Source organism: Acinonyx jubatus, chromosome C1 (assembly GCF_027475565.1).
Source record: "Acinonyx jubatus isolate Ajub_Pintada_27869175 chromosome C1, VMU_Ajub_asm_v1.0, whole genome shotgun sequence".
Classification (NCBI taxonomy): Eukaryota; Metazoa; Chordata; class Mammalia; order Carnivora; family Felidae; genus Acinonyx; species Acinonyx jubatus.
Window position 1 is genome coordinate 104,528,502 of NC_069381.1, and position 15,998 is coordinate 104,544,499.

At 58.9% G+C, this 15,998-nt stretch overlaps 1 protein-coding gene across 8 annotated transcripts; it reads right to left on the reverse strand.

Moving 5' to 3' along the window:
- Positions 1 to 488: 488 nt before the first annotated feature.
- CELF3 (CUGBP Elav-like family member 3) lies at positions 489 to 14,903 on the reverse strand. Of its 8 annotated transcripts, XM_027056164.2 has the most exons (14): positions 14,859 to 14,903; positions 14,005 to 14,110; positions 12,700 to 12,782; positions 7,505 to 7,553; positions 6,940 to 7,068; positions 6,718 to 6,797; positions 5,697 to 5,840; positions 5,395 to 5,536; positions 4,975 to 5,124; positions 4,511 to 4,576; positions 4,108 to 4,239; positions 3,717 to 3,860; positions 2,914 to 3,051; positions 491 to 1,301 (listed from the first exon to the last, which is right to left on the reverse strand). In XM_027056164.2, the coding sequence occupies exons 4-13, from the start codon at positions 7,551 to 7,553 to the stop codon at positions 2,924 to 2,926; spliced, it is 1,164 nt and encodes a 387-aa protein (XP_026911965.1). In that variant the 5' UTR covers positions 12,700 to 12,782; positions 14,005 to 14,110; positions 14,859 to 14,903; the 3' UTR covers positions 491 to 1,301; positions 2,914 to 2,923. The 8 variants fall into 8 exon arrangements, with proteins under 8 accessions (XP_053070785.1, XP_026911960.1, XP_026911958.1 ...); XM_053214810.1 differs by lacking the exon at positions 14,859 to 14,903 and having other exon boundaries at positions 489 to 1,301; positions 6,940 to 7,065; positions 14,005 to 14,790; XM_027056159.2 differs by lacking the exon at positions 14,859 to 14,903 and having other exon boundaries at positions 490 to 1,301; positions 4,108 to 4,236; positions 14,005 to 14,790.
- Between the last annotated feature and the right edge of the window lie 1,095 nt (positions 14,904 to 15,998).

Sequence of the window (15,998 nt, forward strand, 5' to 3'; positions counted from 1 at the left end):
TAACAGCTCACCCCCGTGAACAAGGGAGAAATGGGGATCGGGAACGTGAGACTCAAGTCCACAGCCTTCAGAGGGACAGGACTGGACACAAGAGGCCTGTTGACCTGCTTTCTTGCCACAGAGCATTCTAGAATTAAGCCCTAAAGAAAGGTGGAAGAATGGGATCGTGAAGCCAGCCAAGGCCTGGGCCTGCTCAAAGGTCTTGGACCCTCCTGACAAGCTTCTCTCCTACGCCTCCCTTCCTCCCCTCCCCAGTGCACAAAATCCCCTACCCTCAATCTTCCAAGACTCTCACTTGATGCTTTTAAACTGTTTTCTTTATTTAGACAGAAAAGACCAACTCTTTAAAAGTAAAATGCAATAAATAAATAAGTTAAGCATAGAGAAGTGTCTGAAACGGACTCCCCAGTCTTCCCTTACCACTCCCTCCCCCCACCCGTTTCTTTCCCCTAAAACCTCTTTCTAAAGAAAATGATCAGGTAATAAACCCCTGTCACCCTCCCCACACCCCTCCTCCCAAACACCCAATTACCCCCAAAGCAAAGGGAGAAATCAAGAGAGAGAAAAAATCCAAGGGAAACATTGTCTAAACTCCCAGAAAGAGAGGTGGCAGCATCCGGGCCGGGCCGGGCTGGATAACGCACGGTGGTAGTGGTATTTACACGGAGGGACCAGCAGAGACTGTAAACATTCTTAGGGGTTCGCGGGAAGTCTTTTCCTCGTGAAAGGAGGAGGGTCTCTGTGGCTGACTGGTGGAGAGGCAGCCCTCAGGGCTCCCCCACACCCTCCTTAGAGGGGCCCATGGGGGAGGCAGTGAGTTTTAGGGCCGGGGGCCCAGGGTCCAGGGTCCAGGGATATTCTACCTCTAGCTGAGGGTGGCAGGGAGTGTGAGAACCAGCTTCTGAGAAACCCCTAAGGTGGGGAAGAGGCTGGGGCAAAGGTGAGGTGGGGAGCTTGTGGGAGGCCCCCGCTGCCCTCCCGGGGCCACAGGCCCGCTGGTGGGGGACGCAAGTGCGAAAGCTGGGCCAGAAGGTCACCACAGGAGCCCCAGCAGAAGGCAGATCCCCCGGAGCCTTCGAGCCTGTCCCTTGGTCCCTCACAAAGGCCAAAAGGGCACCTGGGAGGAAACAGGCCCTTCAGGAGGGGCAGGGTGCTGGGATGGGTCGGTGTCCTGCTCCCCCAGGGCTATGAAGCAGCTTTTGCCCCAGAGCCCCATGGAGGCCCTGGGCAGGTGTGCAGAGAGGGCTGGGGCCAGTCGTGGGGAGCGGGGTGTGGCGCCCCTTCCTCTGGTGTCTCCAGACCTGCAAAGGAAGGAGACGTGAGTGAAGCTGCGGGGAAGACAGAGCCAGTGCACTGCAGGCCCTGCGGGGGAAGAGGTAGCTGGGCTGGCCGACGCAGTACAGGATGGGGCCGCCTGGGGCAGGTCATCGGGAAGGCTTCAGTCCAAACGGAGCCCCCCAGCTGTTGGACAAGGGGCAGGGACTGAGGAGACAGGAGGGAGAGGGCCCAGGATACAAGAAACCAAAGGACATTCAGAAGGAGATATTCACACAGCCCATGAGAGAAAGGCTGGAAGACACGGCGACAGGGACTGGAGGGGACAAAGCAAAGGAGTGAGACAACAGGCAGGCAGGCAGAGACAGCTAAGAGAAAGGAGGAGAAGGGGCAGCGGACAGACACCTGGAGAAAGAGCAAGGCGGCCAGGTGAGGGCCTGGGGCTGGGCTTGGGGCTGCAGACTTGAGGGCTGAGACCCCCCCAGCCCCTGGAGAGCACTCTCATTCCTTTCCAGAAAGGAACAAAGAAAGCGAGACAGAAATGCACAGAACACAGACCACAGTCACCAACCACTGTTGACCAAGCACAACCCGCGAGCTGCCCCCGGCCCTGACCCTGGGCTGAAGGGCGCTTTCCCTCCACGGCCCCCTCCCCAAATAACAAACAATCGGCTCCAAAGACAACACGCTCGTTCCATGCAACTTACAGGGGCCCGGAGCAGGGGTCCGGGGATGGGGGCTTCGGCCGACAATGGACACGGGCCCTGGGCTGGGGGGCCCCCAGGGTGGGGGGAGTTAAGCAGCCAGGATTGGGGGGAAAGGGGGAGAAACAGAAAATGTGGGTATTGTTCTTGGGTTGTGTTTTTTCAGGGGTTTGGCCCAAAGGAAATTAAACACAAAAGTCACCAAAGTTCACAGCTCTGAGGCCATGAGGCTGTGGGGTGGTGATGGGCAGTGCGGGGAAGGGGACCCATTCAGTAAAATTCAGGCAGTCCGGCATTCTATTTGGCCTCCTCCACCTGAACTGAAGCTGCTCCTGGGAGGCCTGAAGCTTGGACTCCCCCCAGTCTGTTCTGTGAACTCTCCACTGTCCCATGGGTCTGTATTACATAAGAATCCAGAGTCTATACTACCTGGAGTCCAGGGCACCGAAGGTCTGATGTCCCCACCTCTCAGGAGAATGTATATTCCAGGAGCCATGATTCTAGGACCCTCCAGTATCCTCAGCCAGCCCCCTTGCCCCCCCAACTCTACTCCCCTAATTCCACTCTGACCCAAAGGAAAACCAGAGAGAGACGCACGAACACATGGACACTGACCAGACAAACGAGACCAGATACTGAGGAAGATCTGGGGAGTAGACACAGATATAGACAGACTTGGCTCCCTCTGGGGTCACAGTGTGTGTGTGTGTGTGTGTGTGTGTAAGAGAGAGAGAGAGAGAGAATAACTCAGCTGGCTGAAACACAGTAGTGGAGGGAGTGATACCAGATCCCTGCTTCAAGTGCCCAGCATCAGGGGCGGGGTGGGAGTGGGCATCCCCGAGGCTGAGGGAATAGGGGGTGGGGCAGTCCGAGTGAGGGCCCTGGCTTCAGTGTGCGGGAGCTGGAGAGGTCACAGGACGGGAGCAGGACCCACCTGGGGGCCCTCAGTAGGGCCTGTTGGCATCCTTAGGCCGCTTTAGCTGGACTTTGAGGCGCTTCATGCCAATCTGGAAACCGTTCATGGCCTGGATGGCAGCCTGAGCGCTGGCCGGATTGTCGAAACTCACAAAGCCTGAGGTGAGAGGGGCATAAGGCCCGGCCCAAGCTCGCCTCACTTGCCTGTGCTTAGGGCCAGAACGTGCTCTTTGGTTCCCGGGCACCACCCTACTTCCTCCAGGGATCCCGGATGCCTGGAGAGCTGCCTGGCACATGGTAGGCATTTGATGGGTAGCTGCTGATCGATGGGTTGAGTGAATGAATGCAGTCCAGCCAGTCACATGCACTAGGACAGTCTTTCTGGCACTCTTTGAAGGGCAGCCCCTGCCTTAGCCTGGATAACTCTGAACCTGCCTTTTGCAAACACCCCTTCTGGCCCTACGTGACCCCTCAAGCAAGGAGGACAAAGCCCTTTCTCCCCTGAAGCAACCTTTCAAAGACTCGAAGGCAAAAAACTCCACTTGCTGAGCCTCTTCTAGACCTCACGGAGCATGAACGTGACCAGTGCTCAAGGAGAAAGGGCGAAGCTGTGGCATTTGGAGGACGGGCTGAGCCCGGACAGCAGCTGGTATGGGATGTCGCGGGCGTAAGGAATGGTTCTTTCCAACTCTGGGACAATCTGGGTTTCAAAGTTTGGGCCCACCGCGACCCTAAATGCCTTCCAACATCTCAGACCTTGTCCTTGTCTGGAGTGTGGCCAACACGTGCCATATTTCGGGTTTGGGATCGTCCTATTCTTACCAAAACACTTGCTCTGGTTGGTGGCCCGGTCAACAAAGACTTTGGCTGAGATGACATGGCCAAAGGGGACAAACATCTGGAGGATCTCTGAGTCCGTGAACTCCTGGGGCAGGTGGTAGATGAAGATGTTGCAGCCGTCAGGGCCTAGGTGGCAGCAGGAGAGACAGAGGAAGAGCTCGGTGACTGGCCCCAGGGAAAGCAGGTCCTGAAGGACCCTCCAGTCCCAGCCCCCTGCGTACGTGTGGTGCCAGACACCTCATCCCCACTCGCTTTCTTCCCACACGAGGGGACAGAGCCAGGCTTGGAGCAGGCGACAGGGAGTCCCCAGCCCAGACAAGGGTACTTTCCATCCCTGAAGGCTGGCAGCCGGGGGGACCCGCCCAGGCCGCACCTTCCCTTTGCTGCTGCTGCTGCTGCTGCTGTTGCTGCTGCTGCTGGGGAGGAGGGGGGGGCTGCTGGGCGACCAGGGCGGGAGGCTGTGGGAACGCGGGCGCAACCAGGCTGTAGGCTGCTGGGTAGGCTGCTGGGGTAGGAAAACAGAGCTAATGGGGGTCCCGGGATCCCCCTGGCCTCCAGCGCGCTCTGGCCACCCCATCTCCCTCCCCGATAGCCCAGGCCAGTGAGGTCGACAGGGCCGAGAAGAGGCAGGAAAGGGGCTGCCTGTGACTCTGGGTGCCCTGCTCCTAAAGGTGGGACCCGTGGTCAGGAAGCCTGAAGGGGTAGCTGGCAGGGCGCCTCAAAGCCCAGCCCCCGTCCCGCTTGGTCCCTCCTGTCAGGGGCCCGGGGCTCCTCACCTGTGTAGTGCTGCATCCCCGCGTAGGCCTGCTGCAGGGGGTCCACGGGGGCCGCGGGGCTCTGGGCTGGGGAGGGTGGCACCCACTGTGAGGGTGGGGCGGGGTGCAGAGCACGGGGGGGGGGGGAGACGGCCGGAGGGGCAGGACGGCAGCGGGGGGGGGGGGGACGGCGGATGGGGGGGGACAGCAGGGGGGGATGGCCACGCAGGCCTGGGCATGACAGGACAGCGCGCCAACACACAGAGCCTGGAGTCTGTGACTGGCTGTGCAACCCTGGCCGAAGCCTCAGCTTCTCTGGCTGGCGACAGGAGGGAGCATCCCGGCCCAGGGAGGACAGAGCAGGGGAAAGCACCCTCTAACCCCGAGGCCTGGGGCCGGAAGGTGTGTCACAGCTGTCTGCTGGCAGGGGGAGTGGCGGCTTGGATGGTTGCTGGGGAGAGGGGTGGGCAGGCGGAGACCCCCACCTGGGTAGGGGTGAACCCCGTTGGGATACAGAGCATCGGGGGCAGGCTGCCCGGTGGGCTGGGTGGGCACCGGGCTGTAGCCGTTGACACCCAGGGCGGCAGGGATCGCAGAGACGGGCGTGGCGGCCATGGCAGGAGGGGTGCTGGTTCCTGGGGGAGGAGGGAGCGACAGAGCAGAGCAGAGACGCAGACACACACACACACACACACACACACACACGCAGAGAACCAGTCAGCAAGTCTAAGGGAGGAAGCAGGCTGCTCTCAGCCCCGAAGTCCGTTCCAGACCCTATCCGTGGCCTCCCCTTGAGGAGTGCCCTGTGTCCCACCCCCCACTGCCCCCCACACCATGTGGTAGTTCATCCGACTCATCCCATCATCCCATTCACACCAGCCCAGCCTGCCTTGCCCGGGCCTTACCTGAGGATGGGGTGATGGGGGTGGCGATGAGGCCATTGGCATTGATGGCAGCCATGTGCTGCATCTGCACGGCAGCCATGGTGGCCATGGGGCTGAGGTAGGCACTGTGAGCCGCTACCAGGGCTGCCTGCTGCTGCATCAGCTGGGGGGTGGGGAAGAGAGGACAGCGGGGTTGGGTCCCCTGTGCCTGGCCCGGCTCCCCTCCCAACCCTGGGCCTTGACACGGGGAGGATGGGGGTGGGTCCCGGAGGCCAGGAGGAGCTGGGGACAGGCTGTGCCCAGCACCAGGGGTCAGTGCTCACGGCCTGGGTGTAGGCGCTGTAGGCTCCAAACTGCAGGGCGATGGGGCTGAACATGCCCAGCTGGGTGGCCACCTGCTGCATTCGGCGGAGACCTCGCTCCTTCTCTGTGTCAGCAAACTTCACCACCAGGCTGGACGAGGCACCCTGGGCGTGGGCCGCATGTGTGGTCAGAGGGACAGGGTTGGGGTCTTTCCTTCCCAGAGCCCTCAGGACCCAGCCTCAGTTCCGCCCATGAAGGCTTGGCCTCTTTGGGAGAGCAGCCATTACTGTGCCTCCGGCAAAGGCGGAGATTTTAATCCCACTCTCCCCCTGTGCCAGGGTGTGCCAGACACTAGAAAAAGTTGAGGAACTTGAAGGCATGTGCTTGAAAAGGGAAAGGCTGACTAGAATCCAAAGGGCATCCCTGGCCTCTCCCTAAGGCATCTGGGCCAGAAGTTATCCCCAGGGTGGATCAACCACAGCAAATGTTTAATCTCAGGCTGGTCGTGCCTGTAGCTGCCGCAGCCCCCCACCGTGACTCCTACCCCCGCACCCCAGTCCTCGTGGTGTGCTCAGAGGATGAAGCCTCACATTTTAATACCACCCTGCACTAAATAAAAACCCAGCCCAAGAACATTTGCAAGAACTGTTGTAGAATCTCAGAATCTGGAATGCAGTGCTCTCCCCAGTGTTGCATCGTCTGGACCAAGTTCCTGCTAAAGCCTTGCCCTGCCTCTGCCGAGGAAGCTTCGGAGCCAGCTAGTTCCATTTGAGATGTGTGCTCTGCTGGAGAGCCCTCCACAGGTGCCTTGGGTTGACCCTCTGCTAATGTGCAGAGGGCACGCGGGGCCTCTAAGCAAGTGTTCAGATGCCCAGCCGGTGGGGATGAGGGTACGGGAAGGTGGGAGAAGAGACGGGAGATGGAGAGGCGGAGCAGTGGAGGAGGCCAGAGAGGATGGCAAAGCTAGGAGGTAAGGGACAGGGCTAGGGGTCACAGTGGGAAGATGCCATCTGAAATGTGAATGTAAGTGGGGGTGCTCACTGGCAGGGTCCGGCTGCTGTGAAGGGTGTTGATGGCTGCCTGGGCCTCAGCGTGGGTCTGGAACTTCACAAAGGCACAGCCTACAGGATTCAAGAGCAATGAGGAAAAGGGTGAGTGCCCACCCTCACAGGTCCCCACCATCCCCGTTGCCCCGGGGGAGTCGATGGGGGAGGGGCAGGAAGGCCAGAGGGCCCAGTTGGGGAAGGGGTAGCCACTGGGTACCTTTGCTGGTGCCATCTGGCCCCCGGAGCACAGTGCACTCGTCTATGGTCCCAAAAGGCTCGAACATCTTTCTGACGTCCTCATCTGTCTGCTGCTTCCCTAGCATCCCCACAAAGAGCTTCCGGTCTTCTGGGGGGTAGGGCACAGGAGGAGGGGCATGTTCAGGGCCTCCTGGCTACTTCCGCTCAGGACAGGTAGACATCCTGCCCTTTCATGAACTTCAGCAACTCCCTGGAGCTGCAGAGGCTCCCCTAACCATGGGACTAATGCTTCTAGCGTGTGACACTGGTGATGTCTGGGGCAATGGGGCCCAGTTCCACTGAGCGCTCAGCCCGGTTCTGAAGGACTTGTACTTTTCCCCAGGCTTTGGTTTTGGCATCTCGACAGTGGGCTGGATCACATCCCCTCCGGCCACACTGCCTCCAGTCCCCACCGTGACTGGGAACCCTTTGGAATTCTCAGATTTTCTTCCTCCAGAGAGGCTGTCCCTCAGCTTCTCCAAGCCCCGGGGCCTGCAGGTTGGCGGGGAACGACTGAATCCAAAGTCTAAAGGTCCAGAACCTACCTCCTCGGCTCTCGCTGTCGGCTGGCTTGACCTGGATCGGCCTGTTCATCTAAAAGGGGAGAAGAGAAGGCAACTGCTGGGGACCCGCTCGGAGCTCCCCCCCACACCCCCAAGAGCCCTCCCCAGGCCGGAACCTGCAGAGAGGCTAGAGGGAGTAAACCCCAGGCCCTAAATTGCTGATGGGAAGAAAGGGATGGGCCTAATCTTGTTTAGGATTAGGACCTGAGCGGATTAGAGGCAGTGGAAGGCGAGGATGTAGAGGAGGCTGCTCCTGGGGCTGGCTCCAGGCTCCGGCGAGGCCTCAGGTGACACGGCCAGGGATAAGTGATGCTCTCTTTGGGGGGAGAATGGAACTGCCCATAGGACCTGGGTTCGGAGTCAGAACCCAACCAAAGGGCTATTCGGCAAGAGCTGCCTCGATTTTACAAAGTAGGAGCCACAGAGGCCACTCCATCAAGCAGCCCCGAAGAAGACAAGACCAAGGGACACCCCACAGATGCCCCGACTTCCTTCTGACCCCTAGAGGTGTGTCTGCCTCTCTTTCTGCCCCCCTACACCCCTTGACCCCAGGGGGAAGGCACTCGGGCAGCACAAAGGGAGCAGATGCCCAGTCTCCGTGGCAACGGGAGAATGCGCGCCATGGCAACCGCCCACTCAGCCTGATTTATCCCTCCCGTCGCCCTGGCGACCGTGGTGACGTCATCACTTCTGCTGCTCCACACACCCGGAGAAGGAGCGTGTGTGTGGGGGGGGTGGGAACAGGGTGTGCTGGGGGTGGAAGATTCAGTGGGGGCTGGGAGGTGGGGGAGGGGCCAGGACAAGCTTCCTGATCTGTGTGCCCAGCAGGCTCTGCTGGGCCACACTGTCCCTTCCCCTGCCTTCCTCCTCTAGATCAAATCCTTGGTGTCTCCCGGCTGAGAGGGCTCTGAAGGAGGAACCGCTGTCCCGTGCTTGTGTGAGACCCTCCCTGTACTCTGAAGTCCTCCAGAGCTCTGCCTTCTCACTCCCTTTGTTCAGTCTCCCGTGGAAATGCAGACACCCCCCAGTTCCACTCTCCATGTTCTTGTCTGATGAGAAGACTTAGCAATGACTCCTGCAGGTTGACTTCCTTAACTAGGGTGGGAAGCACCTTCAGAACTGGAGGGAGGGGAAGGACTCAGTGTTTCACGTCTGAAAATACTTTGCTATTGCGGACTAGGACCATCGGGGCCACACCTGGTCACCCCACCCCGCTCATCGGATGGTGGGGCAGTCCTAGCTTCAGCGACCAAAAATAAATATTAACAAAAGAAACCATTTATCTACATTCTCGGGGGGCTACAGGTATCTGCAGGAAAGGCACTGGCCTGGGGCTCAGGACTGGCCCCACCACTCACTAGCTGGGTGACCTTGCATAAGTCACTTTTCTCCTCAAGGCCTCAATTTCCTCATCTAAAACAGTGGGGGCAGATCCGGTGGTGGTGAGTCAGGTTCCCCTCAGCTCTAGTGTTCTAGCCTTTTGGAGATCTTGTGTGCCTCACACAAAGAAGGGCAGGATTGATCGTTGCCTCCTGCCCCTTCTCATCCTGGACCCTCTTCCCCAGCATCAGGTCATCCCAGACAGCCTGACTGGACTCTGCTGGTGAGGTATCCCCAGCCCTGGATCCAATCTAAGTCCCACCTCAGCTGACACTCCTGCCCTGCCCTACCCCCATGTATAGATCTGAGAGCAGCTGGTTGGGGGAGGTGGGTCACAGTCCCCCAAATCCTCCAGCCAATCTGCCCCCAGCTTTATCCTCCAGCAATCTGGGATTATCCCATCAAGAGACTCAATCTCTTCAGGAGTGTGTGTGTGTGTGTGTGTGCGCGCGCGCGCGTGTGACAGAGAGGTGTGGGGGGGGGGGTGTCAGATGCTCAGGGCTCTCAGTCATGTACCCTCCCCCTCGCTGTGCTCCTCAGCACTAGCCACCCCCCTACAGAAGAGGTAGAATCCTAACCAGGGTGCTTCCACAGCATCAGGGAATTCTTTCCTTGACACTAACCCCTTCCCAAAAGCCCCTGAGGATTTGCTGTTCCAGTTGGGGGGAGGGGGGCTGAGACCCAGAGAGAAAGGATGCCATTCCCTTGCTGCACAGGCTCCCAGGCACAAAAATAGCACCTCAATAAATATCAGCTGATATAGATTCACACAAAGACACACGCAAGCACACAGGCCACAGCACAGACCACACTGAATGGAAGGGTCCCCTCACTCCCTCACAGGCAGCTGCCCCATGCCCAGCCTCTCCTTCTTGGCCTGGCACTTCCTGTGGGAAGCTCGCTCTTTGTTAGCTCAGCTCGGGCACACCTGCCCCCTCCCTTGAGTCCAGCTGGGCCCTGTTTACCTGGCAACCGGGAGCCGGGCGCCTCTCTTCCCTAGCCACCGTCAGCCAGGTGATAAGCCCTCCCAAGGGCCTCCCAAAGAAGAAGAAGCTATTTATACTTCAAGTATCACTCAGGCCCCCCACCAGCTTGGTCACTCATAAGACCCTCATCCTCATCCCCAGTAGCAAAGACCCCACTTCCAGGAAGAGCTCATTATTTCCAGCAAATCTGATTCTCCCGAGGGCACAGGCCTGCTGCTCTACCATCCCTGGCTCCAGACTTCCTTCCTCCAAGTGTCCAGGACTGCACACGGGTCCTCTCCATGGGGGCAGAGTCCACTGGCCCCACAATGAGCCGACAGTGAGGGCCCATGTCTCCAGAGTGGGATTTGGGCCCAAAGAAAGGGGGTAGGGCAGGCTAGGCAGGAAGAGTCCCTCCCCAGGAGGCCACACCCTGCTGGTAGGAGGAATCCAGGGGCTTCTGGCAGAGCCCCTCCTGGGAATACTCAGGAGAGAGAAAAGGAAATGGGGCTTGACAGCCACAGGCCCAGCCTCCATTCTTCCTCTTTGCAGCTTAAGCGTCACCCTAATATGGTGGCACCTTCCAGATTCTGGGGTGACAAAGATGAGGAGAAAGGAGAGAGAGCTAAATGCTCCCAGTAAAAGAGAGCCTGTACTGGGGCGCCTGGCTGGCTCAGTCAGTGGGGCACGCAACTCTTGATCTCGGGGTTGTGAGTTCGAGCCCTGCGCTGGGTGTAGAGATTACTTAAAAATAAAATCTCTTAAAAAAAAAAAAAAACAGAAAGAGCCCATATTAGAAGGGTGTAGAGGTTAGACAGCAGGAAGAACTTCCCACAGAGCTGGCACACTATACACACTTGCGTGCACACACATGCACAAACAACACTGCCAGGACGGCAGGTGGCAGAGAAAAGACCTGGGGGGGTACAAAGGGGTAGGCAGAGCCTGGTCACAGACATCTGTTCCCCTAGACTGCCCTGATCTGCTCCCCCAACCCCCAGAATGCAGGGCCCTATAGAGGACGGAATCCCCCATTTCCTATTAGATAAGGTTCTGTCAGGACAACCTGGATTCTGTCTCCTGAGGCAAGGGCCAAAGCGGAGGCCTCAGTGTCACCTGAGAGCTCACGCAGGGGCAGGGCTAGATAATCATTAACCAGTCGCTCTTCTCCCTTACCTCCCACCCTGGGCCTATTTTTTCTGGAAGGGGAGGTGGCGCCTTTCTACACCCTGGGCAGCTGGAGCCCTGCCTGAGCACACAGGCAGCTGGAGGGGGCAGACCCATGACAGGTGCCCCGGCTGGCACAGAAGGCCCTGGGGGCTTATGTCCACCCCCAGGCCATCCCTGTCACCAAGTCTGCATTCTAGGCTCCCTTCTTCTCTCTGCCTTCTCCCTGGCCCCTTCTGGTTCCCGTGGTGGGGGGCTCCGAGAGCAAGACAACAGAAAGAGCCGGAGACACGGTGATAGAGATGAAAACTACTGATCTGTCAGGGTGTCCACAGAGAAAAGGAAGGAAAGGAAAGTTGAGATGTGACGTGATGGAAACCAGGCTGCCCGGGGACGTGTGTACTTACACCCACACACCCAGCCTGGCAGGGCGCACGCACGTGCATGCACACCCACACCTGTGGGCTCCCTGGATCCCAAGCCTTCTCACACACTCGCCCAGGTCCTTGATTCCATGGGCAATGGCTGTCCTGGCTGCCTGGCCACCAGCTAGGATGAGGCGGTGGGCTGAAAGCCGGCTTGGCTGCGAGATTTGCTCTCCTGTGCATTCAAGGGTTGAGGGCCACAGGGAGGGGGTGGGGCACAGACCTACTGAAGGTTTGAAGTTGGGAGTGGTTGAAGCAGTTCTAACTTTCCTGGATGTCCCCACCCTCTTTGCCCATCTGTCTATTTCCCTCCCAGGAAGAGATGGGGAATCAGCCTTTTTCTCCATTTCCCACATGGGGGAAGGGGCAGAGGCTGTGACACGTGTGTCTCCAGCACCCAGGTTGTGCTCAGCAAATGTTTGCGGAGGGTAGGGGTGGGGTTAGCTCTCAGTACTACATCCTGAGCTCACAGGGCGGAAGACAGCGGAAGCGGACAGACAGCAGCATGGAATGGTACATCCTTCCCCCCCAGGCGCATGACTGGGGACAGCCCAAGATTCTCCATCCCTGCCAGCCCAGGCCTGGGGCAATCTGCAAGCCTGTCTCAGAAGAAGAGAAAAAGAGCTCTGACCTTGCAGGAGAGAGGCAATGGCGGAGGGCAGGCACCCCTGCTACCCTGGGCACACTTTGGGCATCGTCTGCAATGAGGCCTGCCCCTGACCCTGCTTGACCCCCAGCCCGAGGCCCACCGGGGCCCTACTCCACTCTGATGCCCGAGGCTCTTCCTAGGAGACATGGGGGAGTCTGCTAGAGTTCAGAAGCCAGCACAGACAAAGATGGAAGTCCAGCAGGCACCAGCTGCCCCTGCAGAGCCACAAGAGTGCCTGGGTGCCTCCTGCTCATTTTGTTGCACACTTGGTGATCAAAGTCTATCCCCACGCTTCCCAACCAGCTGAATTCTCTCTCTAAGTGTTGCCCCAAGAGCAGGTTGGGAAGTGGGGACAGGGCTGCATCTCCTCCTTACAAAGGTCACATTTGCTCTGCTAATTGCTGTCTGTTTTCTCTCCAGGTAGAAAAATGCATGCATCTTCAGCAATAAAGAGGGGTGTTAGAAGGAGAGGGGTGCTTCCTGGTGTTGAGAGGAAGTAGAAAATGAGCTCCATGTCTCAGGAAGGTGGTGAGCCCCCTGTCCCCCCTAGGGCCCTTCTCAGACCCCTGGCCCTGCAAATACGGGACTCACCCCTGGAAGCGTCTTCTGTTCGTGCAGGGCGCTCTGGGCCTTCAGGGCTGAATCGCGGGCACAGTATGTCAGGAAGGCACATCCTGAGGAGGGGCAGGGGCAAAGAGACCGGGTGGGGGTGAGTCCCTGGTCTCCTCTCCCTAAAAGTCTCCCCGCATCGTGAGACTAAGGACTGGGAGGCTTGTTTCTTCTTTCCACCTTCTGCCTGCGGGATTGGGGACCTGTCTGAGGGCCCAGACATTTCGCCCCAGGGAGTCTCGGGGCAGAGCCCCAGAGCCTGGGAGGTTTATATGGTGGTGATATCCAGAAAGGGGGCTTGGTGTTGGGGTAGAAGGAGCATGTGCTGGCCAGACAAGTGCGCAATGTGTTCCTCTCTTCCTTACAGCTGGCCTATTTTCCCCTTCTCCTTCGCCTCCACCTCCCTCCATCTTGGTCCCTATCACCCCTCTCCTCTCCATTTTCCCAATTCCTCATCTCTCTCCAACTCTGAGGGAGGCAGGTGGAGGGTGGAGAGTGAGATAGAGGAGAAGAAAAGGGGAGAGCAGTTCCCTACAAGTCTCTAGGCCGGTGGAGGGGGAGACAGCGGCCCCCACCCCCACCACAACCCCCAGTGCCTGGAGCTCTCCAAGTCCTGACCAGGGCCTGACCCTGCTTAGTGAGAGTGCACAGCCCTGGACAGGCCAGAGGAGTGCCTCTTGGCCCAGCGCTCTTCACTTCCTGCCCCCATACTTCCCAGATCTGTACCAGTCTCTGTCCATCATACCCTGCTTCTCAGGTCCCTCTCTTGGGTCGTGGAGCTGCCCTGCCCAGTCCCTGTCCACTCTTACTACGTTGACCCCCACCCCAATAATGTCTGAGGTCACTAACATTCGCAGCCGCGTGTGCACACATACACGCACACACACACACACACACACGCACACGCACACGCGCGCGCGCGCACGCGCGCCTGCTTGGTTCCTTATTTCCCAAACCAGATCTCTTGGTCCTTCATCCTTCTTTGAGTTCATCCACACCACCACCACCACCACCACCACCCCCACCCCTCCACCCCCATCTCTGGGATCCACATCTCTGCATCCCCCTCCACAACTCTTCCCCCAAAGAGGCCCTCCTCGGGCCTGCATCTGAGTCCCTGCTCACCCTGGCTGTTCTTTTCCAGCCCTTCCATCGACTCCTTAGCCCCTGAACTCTTTCCTTCCACATTCGTCTTTTCCAGCCACTCAGGCCCTCCAGGCTGGCTTCCCCTCCTCCTAGCCTCCCCTCCCACCCCTGACACCTCTCCAGCCTAGCCTGACCCCTCACCCTTGTGCAGCCCGGTGTACTTGTCCTTGATGACAGTCAGCTCGAAGATCCGACCGAACTGTTCGAAGATGGGCTTCAGGTCCTTTTCCTCCAGATGCCTCGGGATCTGCCCCACAAACAGCTTGATGGCATCCGGCTCCTTCATTGGGGCGGCCCAGGAGAAGGGGCCGAAGGGATCAGGGAGAGGCCCAAAGGCCAAGGGGAGCTGCCCAGCAAGGAGGCAAGTGGTGGGGGCCGGGGCCCAGCCGGAGCTGGCTTTCCCTTTGGCCCCCAACCACAGTGCTGAGCAGAGGGGCAGGTCTTCACACAAAGGAGGCCCAGGGAGTTGAGGGCTAGGGGTCAGGGGTCTAGGCAGACACTGTCATGCCACCAGGGGGCATAGCCCAGACAAATGACCTCCCTCCCAGAGATCTGGCAGATATCCCAGGATGAGGGTCAGTGTGCTCAGGACCTGAAGGATCAGGGTGGTATCAGGGGCGCTGGGGACTGGGGGCTAAGAGCTGGAGGGGGGAAAGGGCCTGCGGAGGGTGACGGAGAAGGAGGCTTAGGGGGGAGGGGCCTGGTAGGCTGCCAGCAGCTTCAGGGGTGGGGGCACTCCTGATGTGGGGCAGGTGGAGCTCTCGTTGGCTTTCCCGGGAGGACACCTCCCCTGTGGCTGATCCTTCTGCTGGGTCCGAAGATCCCTGATGCCAGATGCTGGATCTCTGATGGCGGCAGGGCTCCGGGGGTCCCTTTTGCCCTGCCGCCCCCCTTCAGCTCCTCCCCTCTGCCCCCCTCCCACCCCCACCCTGGTCCCCGGGCCTGGGCTGCTGCCGGCTGCTCCCGCTGCTGGGGCTGCCTGCTTTCCCGGTCACCTGGGTCCCGGAGCTCTGCTCTCCGGCCGCGCTCTCCTCAACAAAAACCTCCCCCCTCCACACCCCCCTCCCCACTCCCACCTCCTTTCCCCTGACATCAGTGATGTCAGTCTCAGGGGTGGAATACAAATTCTCTACCCTGGAGAGGGACGCACAATCCAGACAAGAGCCACGCCCTCTTTCTATCTCCTTCCTCTCTGACTCCCTTCCCGCCCCCAGAAGAGCAGCTGGTCCTGTTGATAATAACCCTTCCCCCATCTTACTCCCCAATCACGAGTTGGGCAAGACACTAAGATGGAGAATTTATAGAGGAGCCCTAAGGTGGGGTCCATTGTTCCGGGGGCTGGAGCTGTCCCCGGTGCTGGAGGCGAAGACCCAGGAGAGGGGCGCAGTGGGGAGGAGGCGAGGGAAGCCGGCATCTGGGGATACCGAGTGTGGGGATCCAAGGAAAGAATCCAGGGAACCGAAAATGGCTTGGGAACAGTTGGGCAGGTTGGAGGTGGGGGGAGGAGGGAGGTGTAGATGGGGCGGGAAGCAGGTCTCAGAGCCTGAAGGAAAGGGCAGAAGGGCACCCAGAGAGGAAAGATGGAAAGGGGGGTGGGGAAGGGGAGAGCCAGGGTGAAATGAGCGCAAAGAGAGAGCTGTGCAATTTCCAGAAAAGGATCCAAGAAAAACTATGTCTTGCTGGCATTTGCCAACGCCCCCTTCTCTCCCTCTTGGTGGTTTGTGTGTTTAAGTGTGTGGGCAGGGAGGCGGCAGTGGTGACCACTTGGAGAGCTATTGCTTGGAAGCTCCTTGAAGACCAGGACACTGTTTAATTCAGCATTTTACTGTTTGGTGTCTAGCACAGTGTGTGGCTCATACCTAGTTGCTTAACGGTTATTTCTCGAGTAAACAGTTGATGCAAAGCACCTCTGGTAAGAGGAGATTCCTGATTCCTTTAGGGGGAAGAACCACAGCTGGCAAGCTCCCCTGTAGGGCCGAAGAAACCCAATTTCTCCTCCCTTTGCCTCCTTCTCCCAGTTAGGTTCCTTGAGTGGGACTCTCAAAGTGAGTCTGGTAGCAAAAACGGGCGGGGGCAGCACACTTGTGGGCCATTACTCTCTTAACAACTATTCTATGGGTGATCTGTTTGCCCCA